The 20,510-nt window shown below is 39.9% G+C and overlaps 1 protein-coding gene across 41 annotated transcripts in view; it reads right to left on the reverse strand.

Moving 5' to 3' along the window:
• Positions 1–20,510, reverse strand: part of picalma (phosphatidylinositol binding clathrin assembly protein a) — a 34,590-nt gene extending 14,080 nt beyond the window's left edge. For 18 of the 41 annotated variants that reach the window (XM_069539729.1, XM_069539723.1, XM_069539718.1 and 15 more), the window contains exons 1-13: positions 20,374–20,491; positions 19,969–20,203; positions 5,804–5,946; positions 5,450–5,525; positions 5,251–5,353; positions 4,835–4,928; positions 4,578–4,731; positions 3,109–3,215; positions 2,956–2,997; positions 1,591–1,602; positions 1,339–1,424; positions 978–1,101; positions 79–212 (exon numbers count right to left, since the gene is read on the reverse strand). In XM_069539729.1, the coding sequence (XP_069395830.1) occupies positions 79–212; positions 978–1,101; positions 1,339–1,424; positions 1,591–1,602; positions 2,956–2,997; positions 3,109–3,215; positions 4,578–4,731; positions 4,835–4,928; positions 5,251–5,353; positions 5,450–5,525; positions 5,804–5,946; positions 19,969–20,098 (1,205 nt within the window). In that variant the 5' untranslated portion in view covers positions 20,099–20,203; positions 20,374–20,491. Of the gene's footprint in view, positions 1–78; positions 213–977; positions 1,102–1,338; positions 1,425–1,590; positions 1,603–2,955; positions 2,998–3,108; positions 3,216–4,577; positions 4,732–4,834; positions 4,929–5,250; positions 5,354–5,449; positions 5,526–5,803; positions 5,947–19,968; positions 20,204–20,373 lie in introns of all 41 variants that reach the window. The other 23 variants (XR_011246198.1, XM_020085889.2, XM_069539727.1 and 20 more) reach the window with 8 other exon arrangements.

Raw genomic sequence — 20,510 nt, forward strand, 5'->3', positions numbered from 1 at the left:
CACTTGGAGAAGACATGAAACTGACCTGGGGAGGGTCACTTTAAGATGGGTGACTGGGTGCAAATGCTATGGCCTCACCTGTTGGTGGAGCTGGGGGTGGAGAAGAGGTCAATGGCAGGGGCTGAATTGATTGCCCCCCCCACTGTGAAGACAGGGGAGGAGTCTGTGGTTGCTGTTGCAGGATTCCTATGGAGCTCCTTAAGACGCTGCTCCTTCAACAATTAGGAGGCTGATGTTAGAAACATGTAGGCTAACATGCATCCAACTACTCGACTTTTTAGAGTTGTACTTAACAATGTTGCTTCACTTTGGCAGCTCAAAAAGAGAGGCAGGTAATAGAAGTAGAGTGCACTGCACCACAGGGGTATCACACGACTCACAGTTTGTATCAATTGTTGTGCTTAGAATTAATACAAACATGAGAAAGTCAATTGGAGGAATTTTTAAACTCCATCGTAGCAGCAAAGGAAAAGTTTGCCATTGTACCATTAGAAAACTGATTTCAATCAAAACATCCCCCTCAGAAGTAACTTTGTTTTTGTTGTAAACTTTTCCCCTGTTTTTCCTCAACATTAAGATTGTGCCACAGCCCATGACACGCTGAACTGTACTTAAACATTTCAGAACCGAGGGAAACAAAGGGCAACATAATCGGAGTGACTTTCACACAAAGGATGAGAGCATTGTTACTGATTTGGAGAAAACGCCCAAAAATTAGGTTCATCTGCAAATTTCCCCTAAGCTCTTTCCGGACGATGCAGGAGACATTGCTGGACGCTGCTGCCCTGGCCTGACGTGTATGGAGGACCACAAATGTCACAGAAATTATAATAAAGCAAATTAATTTATTTATAAATAGGTCAGATAAAAGTATTTATTAATAAATTAAAAGCTATATTACTATTTCAGTTACACCTGTGGGCCTCTCTAGAAGTGAACTACGTTGAAAGGAATGTAGGTGAGTGAAGAAAATGTACTTTAAGTGCTTTTAGGCGAGTCTGCTCTTCATCCAGGGCTGCCTGTTTTTCCCTCTCGTCCACTTTGGTGAAAGAGATGCCGGTGTTGGCCAGGGAAGAGACCGCACTGGAGAGGGTGCTGGCCCTGAATCAGAGACACACACAGAAAACAGCAGCACTATTAAAACATTCCATTTTTACAACTTGAAATTGGTACACTTACTGCTCTACCTCACTGTGGTGTCAAAGCTAATTTTTTCTACTGTGTTATGAAATGTGAGATATCAATTGATAGCAACAATTGCACTTTTTACCATTTTTAATATTGAAATAAAAACCTTCGTCAAACCAGATCAAATGAAGATGGATGAAGCAGACCTACCTGCTGGCTGCTGTTGAGTCTTTGACTTTCTTTCCCTCTAAAGAGGCCAAGTGCTGTTCCAGGGCATCCAGCAGGCTGCTGGGGGCCTAGCATGAATGTCATTGACATACATTAGGTTTCAGAGGCTGAGGAAAACCTACTACAACATGTCTTCTAAAAAATAGCAACACTGAAGCATGCCAGGTTATTGCCAAGACTACATAAACTACTCTCAAATACAGAGACAGAGAGAGAAAAGGTCCAGATACTTACACAAACTGTAAACTGAAAACAGAGAGATAGAAGGAAGGGGAAATACAGAAAATAAAGGTGGCAACTGTCAAGATATTATTAAGAAACCTTTTAGGAGAAAGCTAATCTTATTCTGGTGGATCTGCTACCGTTACAAATTTCTAGCAAATACATAATTCACTTCAGAGCCTCTCCATAAATAATGCTACACTCAGCAGGTCACTGGTCATGTAAGATGGGTCCATCATATCCCACTATATAACTATTGATTCACACCTTTATTTGCTGTATGACGTGCAGGGTCAAAAGTGAAAGTGAGCAGCAAGGTGTTTGGATGTGCAGCAGGGCTCATGCAATGCCTGGCTGGTGTGCACAGCACTTGGTGTTAAAAGTTCTTAGGCCTAAAGACGCAGGAGGCTAAGCTGTCTGTGAAAGGACAATAACAGCCAAATTTTGGAAGTTTATTAAGGAGGTCTAACTCAATTAAAGTATCTACAGATAGAGTATTACAGTGTCAGTATACTTATCAAATGCTGCTTTACAGTGTATTTGGAAAAGGTACTACATGTAACTTCATCTACAGTGGGCCTCATCAGTATTACTGTGCAATTAAGTAAACTAATACAATAACCACACAATTGACCAGCACTGCAGTGAATTGTTCATGATAAGTTGAAGTTATAAAGAGATTTAGAAATCTGAGTTTTAGACCAAGCAGTCATTAGGTTCAGTCCTGAACAACAACCTTATTAAACTCCCATAGATGTGTATTATAAACAGAAAATGACCTGCTGAATTTCTCAAACTTTTAAAAGCTCAGCTCACACAAATCAGAGGTTTGAGTGAGGATACGTTTGATTTGCTCAAGGGTTTGAGATATACAATGATGGTGAGTGGAAATATGTTTGTGATGCCGAAATCATAAAAGAACCCAAGAAATGCAATACAAATAAGATTACAATCATCTCTACTGGAATTCTCAGTGGCATCTTAAAACCTCATCAAAGCTGGATACCAGTTTAAATGACATACCATTCTTCTTTTGATTTGGCAAACTGTCTATTTAATATACCTTCACCAACATTATTTCAATAAAGGTATGACTATAATTACTGGTCAATCAAATGAGAATTTTTTTTTTTTACTGCACACTGAAGATATTCTCATTGTCAGTCATTTTCCTACAATGGTTTGCCACCTAAAATGTGCCTTTTCTGACAAATGTCAAATATGCATGCTACAATATACACTTCAGCAATATTTTCATATTATGTACATTGGATTTTGCCATTCTGCACACTTTTCTTAAGGACAACCAACAAAGAGGTGATGGGTGTAGGTTATTATAAGTCAGAGCAAAGTTGACAAATAGTTATCAAAGCTTACCTGAGACAAATCTGGGATGTCTCCTCTATCAATCCCCACTTGCTGCAGGAAGAGAACAAGGACCATCAGATTTTTAGATGAAATGCTGACCTACTTAAATGACTACAGGCCCCTCTACATCTCCAACTGGCTGACCTGAGGTCCCTGACTTACCTCTGCAACTTTGAGGAACTCTGAGATTCTTGTCATTCGTGTAAGGAATTTTTTGTATATGTCAAGTCCATCCTTGCACTGGACTTTCTTCATGTCAAAGTATTTCTCTGTTATTATAAGAAAACAAGCACAACAAACATATTATGACAAAAATGATCATCATTCATAGTTTTATGGGTAAAGGTTTCGAGTTGACAGTTTCTAGTAAAATGCCAAACTTTAAGCCCTGTTTCAAATCTTGGGACTCAGAATAAGAGTAAAGAAGAACAATAGGAACAAATGATTAATCATACACATGTTCCTATCCTATGGTCATGAGCAATGGGGGCTATTGAACAACTAGAGCTTCAATTCAGTTTCTTCTGTTAGAGGAGAAAAAAAAATCATGTGATAAAAAACCTTACTGCATTTAAATTTTAGATCACAGTCAGAAAATAATTCATGGAGTCTGCAGGGAAATCGTTTGTGACCACCTACTATAAAAAAGTTCCATAAACCAAACAATCTACCATTTTTCCACCGCTCCATCTTTCTGAAAGGTAAGGTTTACATTAACAGTGCAGGACACTACTACTGGACATTATCCAAACACATCCTTCCTTTCACAGATGAATGCTAAGAACTCTGGTCAACACCAAACACAGACTTGCTCAATTTAATATAATTAACTTAACCATGTGTTTTACAATCCACCAGTTCAGTTCTAATGCTTCTTCTAAATACAAGATGTAGCTCAGATCTAGGGGATCTCATACATATGTTTTGGAAGTGCACACACTTGAGGGATTATTGAAGCAGTATACATGTGAAATATTTCAGAAATAAATGAGATTGGACCCCTGGATATTTATATTGGGAAACGCTGAAAAGAGAATAATTATGATGAAAATAATTAATTATTATTATAATTATAAATAATGACTGCAGCAAAAAAACAAATAGTAGGTCTAACCATACACTTTCATTAAATCAATGGAGTAAGTTATTGTCATATTGCACTCTGTTTGTAAATTGTAATCTTTTGACCATGATGGATAACTGATATTATTTACAATTTAGCAGAATGCTGCATTTGTGTATTGTGGGAAAGGGACAGGGCAATTAATTGTTTAAATGTTTTTAAGACTAAGCAGAATTTAAAAAAGGATGAATGCTGAGGGGGTAGAGCAGTCGTCCTCTAACCAAAAGTTCGGCAGTTCGATCCCAGTCTTCCTTCTGCATGTCGAAGTGTCCTTGGCCAAGATACTGAACCCCAAATTGCCCCTCATAGAAAAAAAAAAGTGCTGCCCATAGATGCTGATGATATGAAATGCGTGTGTGAAAGGGTGAATGGCAAAAAGCTTTACTGTAAAGCACTTTGAGTGGTCATCAAGACTAGAAATACAGACCATTTATCATCACCATAATGCACAGAAACAGTCCCAAAAGTAAACTTGCAAGGCTATGACAACACAAAAGCTTTTTCTTACCCAGGAGGTTGATGATGCCTTCATTGTAGGCAGCAAACAGTCGAATCGCATCTTTGAAAAGAAGCATGAAAGCTGCATTGATCACACCATTTGTCAGTTCGTTGGCATTGACCTGGAAGACAGGTGGAGTTGTTTTAAGTTCTTCAGAGATGACCTGTATTTTGAACAAGCCACTGGGTCACAAGATTGAAAATTGCATGTAATATATGGAACTGGAGTTGGCAATCAATTTAATTCAGCCAATACTGAGCACTCACATTGAAATCAAGTAAAACATCCATCTGATTTTGGATGATAGGGATGGTCTTGAGGAGTTTCTCTGTGTTCATCGTTCTCATCAATCCATCAGACCTGTGGAAAGAAAAACATGCTTAAACTTTTATTAATGATCAAATCTCCATATAGAGAATAGATTGTCAAAGTATTTTAGCTTTGAAATGGCACAAAAACTGAACTATTTTATACTTTAATAGAGCTGCAAAAAAAGTTGCATACATCTAATAGGCTTGTGCAACTGTAACAATATTTATGGCAGGAAATACAATCGTTACACTGTTTAATGTTATTCAGCCCTGTCTGTTCCCCTCCAATGGGTGTCAGACAAGACCATGTTTCTGGAAAAACAATGTCATGGTTGCCTCAGCACTAAAAAGTAATAATAAAAGCTTCTTACCCTCTTTTCACTTTAGTAAAGTCAAAAGCCACTTGTCTGTAGGACACAGCCTTCTCATTCAGATAGCGGCTATACCTCCTTATGAACGTTGACATATCATAGCCTAAATTCAAAACAGAACAAGTGTGGAGGTAAAGTCATGAATATTGGCCAAGTATCTGGATGCATATCACACTGTGTGCACATATTGGTAATGTACCTTGTAAACCACTTTTGTCCAAAAAATTGCTGAGGTTGAATAGTGTGTTCCTTGAAGCCAGATACTGGATAAATCTCTGCAAGAAAAACATGAGAAGGAGGAAGTATGAGGAGCTCTGTGTGGTTGCACACGTGGTGTTTACCACAAGTGAACCCGCTGCGACTTAGAGCTTTACTTGAGGGCATGTAACATTGAATTTAGTGATTCCCAAAGAATTAGTCACAATGATTTCCAGAAATCAAAAATAAGTTAAAAACTATTAGGACTGGCATGATCTGGTTAGATTGAAGAAACAGAATAACCAAATATAACTTTCTGCATGTTGTCATTTGACAAAATAATCTCCAGCCTGACCTCATTGCCGTAGACCATCAGATGGTGTGTAGCGGTGAGGGACTTGAAGACAACAACCCAGCTGGTGTTAGCGGTCCTTTCAAACAGTGTGTCAGCCAGCTGAGGGATGTTCACATTCATCTCATTTGTGCACTGAATCAAGTCTGAGGGAGAGAGAAGACAGGAGGGAGTGAGGGACAGATCAATAAGCCAATGTGATTGAAATAATAGATGCACAAGCACCTCAGAGGAAGCAACACAAGTTTGCTGTTCAGTGAAGGCAAAGATTGTCACAATGTAGATTGCCTATTTTCATTTATCCGTTTTTTTTTTGTAGCATCAAGCTCACCGAAAATCAATAAAATACAGCAGGGCAATGAATGATGGTGAGAAGAGTTCAGGTAAATACTGACTTTCAGCACAAACACTTCTAGAAAGCCAACATACTGGTCTGGTGTATAACAGACTTGGGAGAGGATGTTTTCATCATCCTGAATCCTGATCAGGTGCTTGTTACAGAAAAAAAACTTTACCGCCATACCTAAATGCCAATTAGAACTAGATTCCTGTGTATATGTATATGAATGCCATAAACTTCATTTAGCCTCCCCTATATCAAAGTATCTCTCTAAAGCTGTTTTCAGACATGACCTCCAGAAGCTCCAGAGAATTGGATCTGGACTATTACCAGAGGTTTCCTTTCACTCTTGAACAACCCAGTGAGAGATTCTCCGCTCAAAAGTTTTCACAACATCAACAAATCGTCCGGAGGATTCAGACAAGGGGTGGCGCAGCAGACAGAAGCTTGATATATTAATTCTGCCACAGAGATTAATTGTTTTGTTTACAGCACATGGAAACCGGTCTCGGACCTTATCACCAAAAGCTCTTGACATTTTTGTCACTGTCTTCTATATGTATGGCTCCGCTTTTTTATCTGGAGACATTTGTTTTTTTCCCCCTTTTTGCATCTGTCACGTTAAACTTCATCAACCCCACCACTTGCTCACAGTGAATCCTGTGGAAGATCTCCTGCTGTTTTCTCACAAAGGCTCGCCAGCAACAGTTGACACTGAAACACCAGTGTATATGAAGGTTTTACTCTAATGAGGGTGAATAGTGAGCTGTGGCATTAAACACAATAGCCCATCAAAGAGGAGGAGGCAGCTGCCAGAGGTACTTTTACAACTGCAGCCGAGAGGCCCTGTGGTCGAGGTGGCTCAGTTAGTTAGCTGCTCTGTGAGGAATGGTGCGATGTCTGTGTGGCAGATGCGCATCCATGGAGACCAAACGGAAATCTCCACGTGCAGCAAACTTCAGTGCTCTTCATTTATTTGTTTATTTTTTGATCAAATCACTGATTCTGCTGAGGATGAAGGAGCATAGCACAAAGTCTTGAGCATGTGAGGATAGAGGAGCCATTACAATTAAAATACCAACATAGTTGGACGAAAATTGGCTTCCTGGTATTATGTTTGGATCAGATATTTGGTACTGCTATTACAAGGCAGAATACAGAGAAGTGGAATTTGACCTCACATGGTAGGGAAGAGGAAGCAGTCAACATGGTTTTGTGACAGCTGCAGGCCAACGGCAGACCCTGCAGCTGAGATGGCTCACTCTTTAGCAGCCACTGAGGTCAGGATGTCTTTGCTACAGATGCACACAAATGGAGAATACATTTAAAATGTCCACATTGCAACAAACGTCAGTGCTACGTTTTTTTAAATAATTTATTTCTGGCAAAAGGTTGATTCCACAGAGAATGAAGGAACACAACTGCTTGGGACTTTGATTATTATCCATTGGCCGCATATGTCTGCATCACAGGAACACTTTAGTTCTGAATGGCTCAGACGTCTTCACTACAGTTAAATCAGTTAAGTTGTTTCGATTTAATCACAATGTCACTGAAGACACCCTGTTAGGGCCTATGATAATATTGTTCTGTTATGAGGGGGACTGACAGCATACATACTAAGTGTGGCTTGGCTGAGCGCCTTGACCATCTGGCCTGAAGTGAAAGCAAATGCCTCTGGGTTCCTCTTTTCATCAAGGCCATGGGACTGATCAATGATGCCAGACCTCATTAGATACCCCATATAACTTCAAGGCCTCCACTCTCAGTGCTCTTGACTTCACATTGTGCACTTTTACATTACATGTCATTTAGCTGACAGTTTTATCCTAAGCGACTTTCAATCAGTGCATCTTGCCCAAGGACACTTTAGCATGGGCTGGGATTCTAGCCGCTGACCTTCTGGTTGGAGGAAGACCGCTCTACCCCTCAGCCACAGCACCGGACCATGGTAGTAACCTACAGTGCCACAACATTTAATCTTATGTATTTAAAGAAGGAAACATGGGAAAGGGGAAGTGTGCTCACAACCCCAATTGCTGATTGCTGCAAATATTTTTGCAACTATTTTGCAATGAAGCCCCATTCATGTCTGAGCAGTTAAGTCTGACAGTTACAGAACATAATCTGATTTCTACAAGTCAAGGACACGTAATCAGATATTACCATATATTGAGGAGGAGGCAAAAGAATGTCTTCATTACATGCTTTTATAAAAATTCATGTGACAGACCAACTGTTGACAAGGGTCCCAGTTATTTAATATTCAGACCCAGAAGCCAAAGAGACTTGGCAGACAATGTAAATAAATATTAAACGGAATTTCGTATTTGAATTGAGATGAATGATCCTCTCTTGCCCCTGCTGACTCCTCAAGATGTAAAGTTTTGGGTACCACAGACCGCATTTTTCTTAATGTGTTTTATCGACTGTATGTTAAAACAAATGAAAACCAGCTGATTGAAATATCTTGTTAACATTAACTGTTAACAGGAATGGGAGGTGGCAGTTCCACCCATTCAGCCCTGTTTACATGGGTGGTCCATGAATCCTCCTGTGTTTGCTGAGAGTCACACAAAAGGCTTTTGACTATTTTACATCCACAATAGGCCGCCCATGTGACAACAAAAGGCTTTTCAGACGCAACTGAAGCGACTGTGGGGAGCACAAACGCACCACCAACTTTCTCCACTGGTCTTCCTGAAGCTTCTTTTGTATAAAGACAAACCACAGCTCTTGATCATCAGATGAACAAGGTTGCTTACATCAGGGTTTGTATAAATATGGCAGCACAAGAATTGTCTATTGGAATATTTCTAATTAATTTTGGCCAATATAACAATATATTTAAGATTAAAAAGATAAAACTTTATTCCCCATGATGCATTAATTAACTATTTTTTTAAGAAAAAGTGGGTAAAATGGACTGAAAAATATACTGTGGGAACCAAAAGTCTGAAAATATGCTGATATTAGGCAAGAGCAACACCCTGGTCACATCACCAGCTCATCACAGGGCTGACATTCAGAGAAGAACCACTCAGAGTGACTAATCAACCTAACCCCAATCTGCATGTCTCTCTTCTTATCATACTGGATAGGCAGTGCAAGACAGTTGTCCCAAGTCTTCACCAGTTTCTTAATCATAGACCACTTCGTGACTGAATTTCTAATGGTTTAACAAGTCCTGCAGAGTATTTGCTGGCGTTGCTCATCAAACTCAGTGAAACCAAAGTGTTTCCAAAAAGGTGACCAGTGACCTGGTTTTACCTCTCTTGTTAACCAATGGCTCCTTTACTATCATTTTGGAATGAGCTGAACCAAACATGCCACAGCCCGACTAAGTGTTGTGTGTTTTTAGGGAGGGGGAAAAGCACACCGATGTAAAGGGCATGTTGGATTTATAACAAGACTAAATGAGAGCACAACTGTGAAACAGAACATGGCACCAGAATCTAAAATTTAAATTGAAAACAAAATTGGATTATTCACCCAGCCCTATGTCAGCATTCAATTCAAAGTAGATCAGAGGCGAACAAATTACAGTTTAATCTCATCAAAGCAGATCCCATTATAACAATGTGCTGAGCCTGGCAAGCTGAATCTGAGATGTCCTTAAATGGCCAACTGTACAGAGAAGAAACTCTTGACTGGATTAAAACATGAACTTTGTTTTGGTGCTTCTCAGTCTGTGGTGACTTGCAGGGACAGAAGAAACATACTGAATCCACAGAAGATCTGTGGCAAGTGCAATAGTGATTTATGAAAAGAATTATGGTAAGTTTAACCAATTAACCATTAATTTAAAAAATGGTAATGTCTCTAGTAACAAACAAACCACATATCAATATATAATATCATTGATTTCCTAAAATCCATTGTCACTGAAACAGAACTAAAATTGTGGAAAGCCTGAGTGATTTACAATTAATTTAGGGTTTGTGTTAAAAACAATCATTAGTCATACACAATAATGTCCAACAACAACCATAACACATCAGAAAAATGTGACACAAAAAAAATCATATGTTGGCTAGGTCACAACAAGTGCACATCAGAATGTCACCGAATGCATTCCAACAAGAAGCTAATGGAACCTACATACAGTCTGTGGGCTGGAATGGCTTGCATACATTTTAGCCAGCCAGCACACTGTACATTTTTGAAAACACACTTCTATTCTGTTCATAGTCCATTTGTCAAAAAGCATTAGCCTACAGCACCACCTCAATATCTACACTTAAAACACCCCAATGCTGCCCACTGCCTTGCAAGAGACTGCAGCCAGACAAACTGTGGACATTCTGTCAAGTAACCAGTTATGTCATTACTTCATTTTACCCTCAAAGACATTTGTGTTAACTGAAATCAAAATAAGCAGATTAAAACTTAATGTTTTGCCAAAATTGTGTTTAGTTAGCACTTTTTTCTGGATAGTGCAGGTTTGTGTTATCAAATAGAAAGGTGAGGTCAAAGCAATGATTGATTCATGTTCTCAATATTTTGCTAACAAATCTTCAGATGAAAGACTAAAACAAGTCTTTCGACAACAATGACAACACAAATAAAAATGATCGGGAACCCTCCTCTGTTGATTTGACTTAGGTTACTTAAATGTTCTGCTGCTTAAAGGGTTTTAGAGACTTTTCCCTATCTGAAACAAAGGGTGAAGGATACAGGATGTGGTATTCTGTGTATGTTGGAAAGCTCTTTGAGGAATTTTTGGGATATTGGGCTTTACCAATCAAATTTACAAAGGTGGGCTTAACTGGTTTTGCAATGACAACAAATAAAGTACGACACATCACATAATGATATTCAAGATAAAATAAGTTACAGGGTTTACTGGTTTTAGGGAGATTTTCCAAAAGGGGGAAAATAACAGTGTGGAGAATTTAAGTTGCTCAGCAAGGCTGGCTGATGGAACGGACAGACAATGGAGAACAGAGACAGAACGTCATGAGTAAAAAGAGGACGTAGTTGGTAAGTGCTAATGTGCATAATCCACAGCAATCTCAGGAACAAAATTCAGCACACATTAGAAAAAACGCTTGGTTTCAGATGTGCTTGTAAACTATTTTCCATAGAATCAAAGAGATAATTTGACTCTAAAGAAACAGCTGCATCTTTGAACTGAGTAATATAAGAGTGGTCCCATTAAACCGGCACTGCTGTAAAAATGTATTAACTAGTGTCTCTAACCAGATGTTAAACCTTCATTTAAAGATTGAATTAAAGTAGTATTTTATTATATGAATTAGTCAAATCTAATAGATCCATTAGACTGAATAGGCTAGGCTGTATTGTGTCTCAGGTGCTTCCCTGGATAAGAAATGTTTCATTAAACAGAGTGCACAGGCCATCAAATTAAGTTTGTTTAAAAAAGATTGCTGCATTTAAACCATTACAGAGGAGAGAGTAAAGGGAAGCACTGACATCTAATTTGTGATTTGTGGTATTAATTGCTGCTTGATGACACAATAAGCAGCACTTTAATCTTTTACTTCGGCGCCTGTGCTGAATTTGTGCACTGCAATTGTCAATATATATATATGTCAATATTATAACATTGATCTCAAGATTAGATTCAATTTTAAACATCAAGCTCAAGAAACAATTTTTCCATTTTGGATTGATTCCTTTAGATTGGATAAATGCCAATGTTGCGTAAAACACTTAAATTTACTGTCAAAGTGAGCAGCACTATGGTTTCCTACAATATAAAATTGTGTATAGTGCAAAATATAAGATAAATTGCAAACAAATGCAAAACATTTAAAAGATGTTGCAGATTATTGCAGACATCCACTTTAGTGATATAATGATGATTGAGCAGAGGCAGCACAGAAACTGAAGTCTGCTTAATAATCTTTTGCACTGTTTGTGTTGATCAGCCTGATACATGTATCTGAAGACAGCTGTTAGCTAGCATTTGCTCACTGGCAGGGACATAATGAATAAAGCAGAATCCACACACTCTTCAGTCGACCTCTCCAAGCCCTTATGCTCCCCTTTTCTCAGCCCCCCCCCCCTCCTCTCCTTCTGAGTGTGTGAAACCTCTGCTTCTCTGCTTGCTGCTCACAAACTAGAAACAGGATGCACACTCCGACAGGTGTAACGGACACACACGGTGACATGATATCATTTAGGTGACGTGCAAACAAGCAATAGATAACTGATGGTGCAATTGTTAACTTTCCTCTTTTTTTTGCAGGAGTCACGTGCCGCCCCAGGCATGATGTCCATGTAGTTGCCCATAACTAGATCCACTATAATGTGCTCTCCTCTCTCATCCAGCTTAAACCCAAAATGTTTTTCACTTCACCTCAGGCTGCCTCACTGTGTGTGAGTGTGGATGGGGCCGACCCAGGGTGTGCACGCGTTTGTGTGTGCGTGCTTGTGTGGTGTGTGTGTGTGTGTGTGTGTGTAAACTCTGCCTCACTCTCGGAAACAGAGAGAAGCAGCACAACTCCCTGAATGTCGATGACATTCTTATGTAAATAAACACCCACGTAAACATAATGCGCAAATTATCAAGGTCAGCAATAATAAGTTAATCTTTATATATACAGTATGATAAGTCGCTATAGTAATTGCGACAGGCCTACTCTGTGCTCGTTGTTAGGATCATTATTATGTTGTTGTTATGAACAAAAAAAATGTCAGCTCAGCCGCATCATAATTTAGCAGCGGAGAATGCATGTGGGGGTACACTGCATCTATATCAAAAAAATATTAAAAAAAAAAAAAAAAGAGTCCAGCCATGATGCCTGCCTAATTGACAGGCAATTATCACATTTGATCAGTTCTGATACCCTGCGCTCTGGGAAGGGGTTGGGCTTTGAAATAACTTCCTGTTGGCTGTTTACCCATGACAACCCAAGGCTTACTTTAGGGAACCAGAGGAACACTTCCTGCTTCAGGAAATGACTAACCTGTTATGAGCAAGGTCCTCTGAACATGATGTGGACTAAAGTGCACATGGAGGCCCTATAGCTATATCCACACCAACACAAAATGAAGATACCTTGTCAGAACTAACTTTTTACTAGGAGCACTGTGGCCCCTTACTGAACATTTTAGGAGCACAAGAAGAAAATTTTGGGGCACACCTTAATCAACCTCCTTACCTTAATCAACCTCCTCACCTTTTCCCCCATAAATAGACAACTTACAGAAACTACAATGTGCTGTTTTATTTAAGTTCCCAATGTCACATTTGAATTAAAATGCTTTTTTGAATCAGAAAACTGAATGAAAACATAAAGTATGTGGTCAGTAGCATTACCATCATTACAGTACAAGAACCACAGCCAACAAACATACACTCATAAAAGTGAACAAAGTATGTGGTCAGTTACCTTAGTGTCATTAGAGGACTCCAGACTAACTTTTTCCACTCGTATCACGAGCTCCATACTGAAACTTTTATGGGCACCAGGAAAAGATTAAGCACACCACCAACTCAACACATTCACATGTTTTCCCCTTTTAACTGATAAATGTGTTGGTAATAAATAGAAAGTCTACAAAATAACAACCACAACAAAATGAGTAAACAGTAACTTCCTCTCACAGAAAGCCTCTCCTTCCCCTCCCTTTAGAGCACATCCCCCTTAGGACCACTAGAGCCTGGCACCCCCCTTGTGGTTGGACCTTCTAGCTCTTTGCCCTGACTGAACCTCCTCTGTACAGTGTCCTTGGCATCAACCTCCTCCAAGCTAGTTAACTCAAGACTTATTCTATTGAGGTCCTCCACTGTGTCCACATGCAGGGACCCTCTGACATCAGATTTAATCCTCTTCTGTGCTGAGAATCCTGTCATCAATTCTTGTGAAATTGGCTATTCTACACATTTACTTTAAGTAATGTTGATTAGGGCTGGGTATCGACATATTTCCCAAATCGATTTGATTACGATTCACAAGGTCTCAATTCGTTTTGATTTCCAATTTGATTCAATATCAATTCAGAATACTTCAGTCTACAACACCAATTTTGATTGGAATGATGAGCGCATACAAAATGTTGAAGACTAATTTTTCATGATGTTTACGTGCAGCCTCATAAACTCTGGAGCGAATCAATCAAACACAAAGTAAACTTCATGTACTGATCAAGTCCTAATAACTTCAAACCAACCTCTGCTCTGATCCTGAAGCAGCTGAACGTTGTGTGTGTGAGTGAGTGGGGGCGGGGCCCTGGGGACTGCATGTGCGTATAGACCTTTATCTTTATCCACCTCGCTGGGGGTCTGGGAGTACACACGCAAACTCTTTGGCATGCTCCTGGTGTTTCATGTGATAGCCTCTACAATGATGATTTTAACAAAAAATGGGGGGAAATTGCAAGTCACAGTGGTGCACTTGGTTATAAAATTTAGCTGCAAAGTGTGACTGGTCGCAGTCTGGAGCCTTGCTTGTGAGGCTACACTAGAGAGCTAGCAGGAGACAAAGTAGCAGTGAAAACAATAAGGTAAATTTTTTAGGACAGGTGATGTGGTTTGAGGAAAATTCATGAATCAAGCGACAGACAGGCCTCACTTCAGGAGCGAGCGCATCATAGTCGTCGTTTGATCTCACAGGGCTTTAGAGTCACAGTGCACTCCATTCAGCACAGCTGGTGGACAGGGCATCAGCATTCTTTTTAAGGGCTGTCACTCGATGCCACTTTGGTCACATGCTACTTGCGCAGCACTGCATTCATTGCATGGAGGGTGACACCACGAGGAAGGGCCTCTGGGAGGGTGCGAAGGTTCAGATTTATATTACTGCATCTGCCATTATGGCTCATATGAACCATGTACAGACAGATATGGCTGAGGTTTCAGGGGGTGCAAACAAACAGCCACGTTCATTCTGTCTGACAAGAGGCCCAGATATTATAGGATAAGAAGGAAGAGCACACAGCACTGTTATCGCCATCTTGTTCTTTCATGATTTACTTAATATTGGATTTTAACACATGCACTTTACTCCATTAATTCAATCATGCTGCACCAGTAAGTGAAATAACATTGCTGAACCAATAAAATCAATACAAATTTTGAGCAGTCAGAACTCTCACTGTAGGTCGTTAATGCTGCCTGAGTAAAAAATAATGGGGTAACTTTTTCTAAAAATGCAACTACATGAGGCTTTAAAGCTCCTCTGCTCTGAACAATCTGCTGTTTCATTAAAGCAGCGATAGTCAAGGTTTTTGCTATGACTTATTATAAATCACATTCTGACTGGACTGTGGAATGGCTATAGAACAGTGACACCAGTGTTTAAATTGATTACCGGTAAGTCTTGATTTCTCAAGGCAGTTTTACCCACCACTCTCACCACGGGGCATGCATTTTTGTGGATAAATTAAGGCTCACCTTACAGCACAATGAAAGTATGTCTGCCCTTTATTTTCCAAATGTTCTCTTGGGCTTCTGACTTCACCACTGTGACAATTCTACTTGACCATTTCTGTCTATTACCAGAACAGAAACTTAGTTTACAGCCCTAATTTCTGCAGATCATTAGCAGATTGCTATATTAAGTGGTTTAACAGAATAACAATGTCTAAAAAAAAAACAGCCATGTGTACTCGACTCACGGGTCATACAGTTCCATTGGTCGAGAGTTAAATGCTGCCAACAGACGATCAGATGAAACCACAAGTACAATCCACCCACCAAACTCAAAACAGGTGAGAAATTTTGAGACGTTCAAAGCTCCACATTTTCATTCTATGAGGATCTGCTCGTAAGCCAGCGCTGTAAGTGAGATGGTCAGTGGAACATAAGGGCCTCGCTCAAAGACCTAACACACACTACAAACTATGGTAAACAGTGACAACAAAGGATTTAGCTTTCAAACTTTGACCTCTTTTTAAATAGCTGATATTAGTCCAATCATTGATGTGACAATGGAGCTAAAACATATGTATGCCAAATGTACACAAATGAAAAAGCCTTTGACTAAAATCCAAGAATAAAATAAATGCAATGCAGGTATCATTTCTGTAGAGCTGTGTCTGCAGTCTACAGCTTTACAAATTAGTTTACCGAAAAGCCATTTTTTCAGTCTTGAGAATGTCCAGATCCTCGGGTCAGTGGTGACCGGCCTTCCCGCGCTGGTAAAAAATCCTATAGGAAACACTGGCATGCATCCTGGGCATGGAATTCAACAAATAATGTTTTTCAAACATTTGAATTTGTGATCCACATTGCACATTACATGTACATGACTGACGTGAATATTAATTAACACATGTATATATGACCTTCTAAATAATGCACCACAGACCAAAGGGCAATATCAAAGGTCCCCAGCTACTGCTGACATCATGTATTCATTACCTCATGAGAGACCTTTGAGCAGTTTAACAGCAGTATGTAATCAACTTTGACTAAAAAAATGCTGCCATGCACCTGGGCTGCCCACTGTTCCACAGCAAAAAACATACATAACAGAAGTGTGGAGCCGCAGGTCCAAAAAGCCAGTAGTTTCATAGTCTGTTGGGGTGTACACAGTGATAAACCCACTTAGGTGCAAATTTTCCCAGAAGTCATTTCACACCTACTTTGAACCAACATGCAGGTAAATAAGCTAAAGCACACAGCAGAAGTTGATTTGTTCACCCTTTACTTTTACCTGTCTGCTAACTGAAGAGTCTCTTTAAAGTTATGTGACTGAGTTTATCTAGCATGCCAGTGTTAAAGAATGTGAACTGTGGCCCAGCACAAACTCAACATAGACAGTGTTGAGGGCCACATCTCACCTGCAATCCAGACAGTAGGAACACAGAAGGCTATGTGCAGCGTGTCAGGAAACTCCAACACAAGAGAACACTTCAGCTATCTTTAAATACCTCAAACCTAAGTGAGATTCTTGCCAAGAAGTGGGTCCCTAGATTTCCAAGGATAAGCTTATGTTCAGCAGCTCCACAGAGGGGCCACATGTAACCTGATTGAGTGGAAACAGGAAGGTCACTGGGACATGGCCCCATTACAGCATACTCCATCAGCTGAAAGCTGTGGATATTCAAAAACCCACATATTCCAACATCAAATATGGTACTCCTTGGCCAACCAGGCCTAAAAATAGGAGGTAAATGGAAGTGGATTCCACACTGTGCCAGGGGGTTGCCTGCAGTGACTTGTACATCATTTGTTGCTAAAAGCCAGCGGATACAACAGAACAAAGACTATTAATCAGTTTCTTACTAAAGATCGTCCTGAAAATATAGTTTATGGATCTTCAAACTCCACACAAATATCATGAGAATACCTGAGTACAAATATCTCTGTTGTCAACCGTACAACAGGCTGAATGTTGGACGAATTCAATTTACTCTAAACTGTGAAAGCCAATTTGCATCGTAGATTCACTGTGTATATGCTGTTGGTAGAGCAAAGGGCTGTCAAACACTGGAGCCTGCTGTGCCTTTTTTTACTTGCAGGGCTGACAGGGGTAGGCCAGAATCACAGATAGTCTAGAACTTAAAAGAAACAGTAAAAAGTGACATTTTTTTAAAAGTTACAAACAGAAAACCTGCAGGACTACAAACTGGCACAGCCGACAAAATTCAGACTGGGGCTGTGGAATATGGCCAAAAATGATATCAAGAAAAAATGTAATATCTGTGGATATCGATAATTATCATGATAGATATTGAATTTCCTTTAACTTTAAAGACTGTTTGGCTTCCTCACTTTACAAATCTCAGGTAGATCAGTTATGTGTGAGACATCCTCACTGTGCTTACACAATGCATAAGTATTAGCATCAATACATCTTTTGTTATATAGCTATTTATGAAAATTGTATTGCCATAATTATTGATATTGATTATTGCCAAGCCCTAATTGAGACTGAATGTGCTAACATACTAAAATATGATTGATGTGTTCTACAGCTCCCCTGTTCCTACTATAAAGGAACAACATGTGCACTTCTTCAGCTTTAACCAAGTACTTTACTTAAACTACTTAAACTTTAAATTCTAGAAAAACAGGGTTGACCATGATCAAACTGTGCATGGCCAATCTTGTTCATATTATATCTTAATGTACCAATTGTCTCAAAACACTTTACAAATAACTTTGCTTTGAGAAACACCTGATGATGCAGAGTCAAACCACTGGCACACTGATGAGGAGTCACTTTGGCACCAGCTCCCAATCTGTCGATGCTGCTTCCTCACATGGAATTGTTTTTCAAATACGTCACTCATAAGGGAGACTATATGGATAATTTGGCCTTTCAGCACAGCAATTTAGTGTCCATTTTGTTGGTTTCTGAGTGTAGCATGGATCCATTAGGATAGATCAATATTAAATATAGCAAAACATCATAATCTGTAACACTTAACTTGAAAACTACATAGTGTACAATTTCAAGATCAATTATGATATAAAATTGTCAAATTACCCACACCTAAGCTTTAGTGTCACAACTTCCTGCTGAACATATGAAAAGAGACCTAGAGAGCTAAGTAAATGCCTTGTTCCTCTATCACCACCACACAGTTGGCCAATCATGATGTGGGTGTGAACGTCAAAATGTCGCTTTCATAAGGTCACAGTATATGTTCGGTAAAGAAACTCCTAACAGACTTCACAAAGGTATTGGGGAAGGGGATTTATATCTAGCTGAAATGATGACTAAAATCAAAGCCACAAACAAAATCGTGACAGTTCGTTCTTGGCACATGCACTGTGGACTAAATGTCAATGTTGTTCAACCTGTGGATATCAAACAAAGAAATGTCTATATATGAAGCCCCTGACAGCACTATGCGGGTCTGGGAACTAAAAGAACTTCAGTCATGAGACAAGCGTCAGGAAATTCAGAATCTGTGTCAACCATGCAGCAGTCCAACCTTCCCACAACCACGGAGAGAATAACTGTTAAATTCCAGCTGGAGAGATTGCTTTAATATTAAAAGCTCTACAATAAAACAAGCTCTATGAAAGACAGTAGCGCTAGCTCTGGTCGACACTGCTCAATATTCATTGGCTTATGTGACCTCAATAAAGCCGCATATCAAAGTCCACAGTCCACAGTCACTTCCTGAGGTAGACAGACTCAACAGGCACTATAGACATACAGGCCAACACAGAGAAGTCTGCTGGGCTTTAAACGATTATTTCAGTATTCAAGCAGACAACTGACAATGACTATTACCAAAGCTCACACATTAATAACTCAAACAAAACAATGTCAAAGCATATAACAATTCACCTTCAAGCCTTTCAGATTTCGAGCAGTTAATTATTGTCACATAATGCATTGGACACCACCCACTTCAATTTAAATGCCTGACTCTTGGGTATATTCTGACAGCTGCCTGTACCAGAGGGCAAACGGGATTCTACAACTTGAAATGTGATTTAAATGTGGAATATGAATTTCAACTTCAAGTGTAACAAACTCCGGCTGAATTGAATTGTTTTCAACAACACTGTTATTCGAGTAGGTGACATTGTTTTCTGGGCTAAAGTTCAGCTCGGGTTGACTTCTTTATGTAAATATAATGCAGTAAATATAGTGACTGACAGAATGTAGCTAAAGAAAAGTGGTACAGCTTTCACGTTACATATAATTAACAATTTTCAACAACACTGAGTGGTGTTACAAACAAACCAGTTATCATAACTGACTCAGATAAAACACAGGGCTTCTATGTTCTGAATGTCTGTGTTTTGTGTGCTGCCATAGTGGGGCTGAGTTAGCGTTACATTAACATGACATGTCGCCTGTGTGCAGGCCTCACAGCCACTTCCATTCACACATCAACCGGAACTTAAACTGAAATCTCCAGCTATGGCCACAACCGACGGGATACTTACAATCCAAATGCTTCTTTTTTGGTCCCATTATTTCATGCGTGGTCGCCTTGCACACAGTTTTGGAGATCGCCGAGCCGGTGACACTGTGCTGTGCGGCGGTTATCCTGTCTGTAATGCTCTGGCCAGACATCCTGTATCCGATCAAACACACGCTCGCCGCCGCAGAAACGTCTCCAAAGCCAGTGGAAGAGCCGGGGACAGTGGACGGTGTCGGTCTTCAAAGGCTCTGCGCCACCTGCCAACACCGGAGACAAGAGACACTGAGGCGACGGCAGGCGAGACACTATGCGTGGGAGCTAGCTGGCTAGCAAGCTAACTGACAGGAGATAAGATAGACTTTGGTAAAAGACAATGACTGGACCTGCACTTTGAACCGTCCACATTTCACGAGTGTAAGATACGCACCCAGTCTTTAAATCGGTCCCTCGAGTCTACAGCGTCTCCGTCCCTTCCCGTCCAAGTCCTCCTCACATACCGGGGCCAGACAGACAGAATAAAAATAGAAGCGGTTTCCGGGCGCGGCCTTTCACAATAAGAGAGGC

Source organism: Paralichthys olivaceus, chromosome 15 (genome assembly GCF_024713975.1).
Source record: "Paralichthys olivaceus isolate ysfri-2021 chromosome 15, ASM2471397v2, whole genome shotgun sequence".
In the NCBI taxonomy this organism is placed as follows: domain Eukaryota; kingdom Metazoa; phylum Chordata; class Actinopteri; order Pleuronectiformes; family Paralichthyidae; genus Paralichthys; species Paralichthys olivaceus.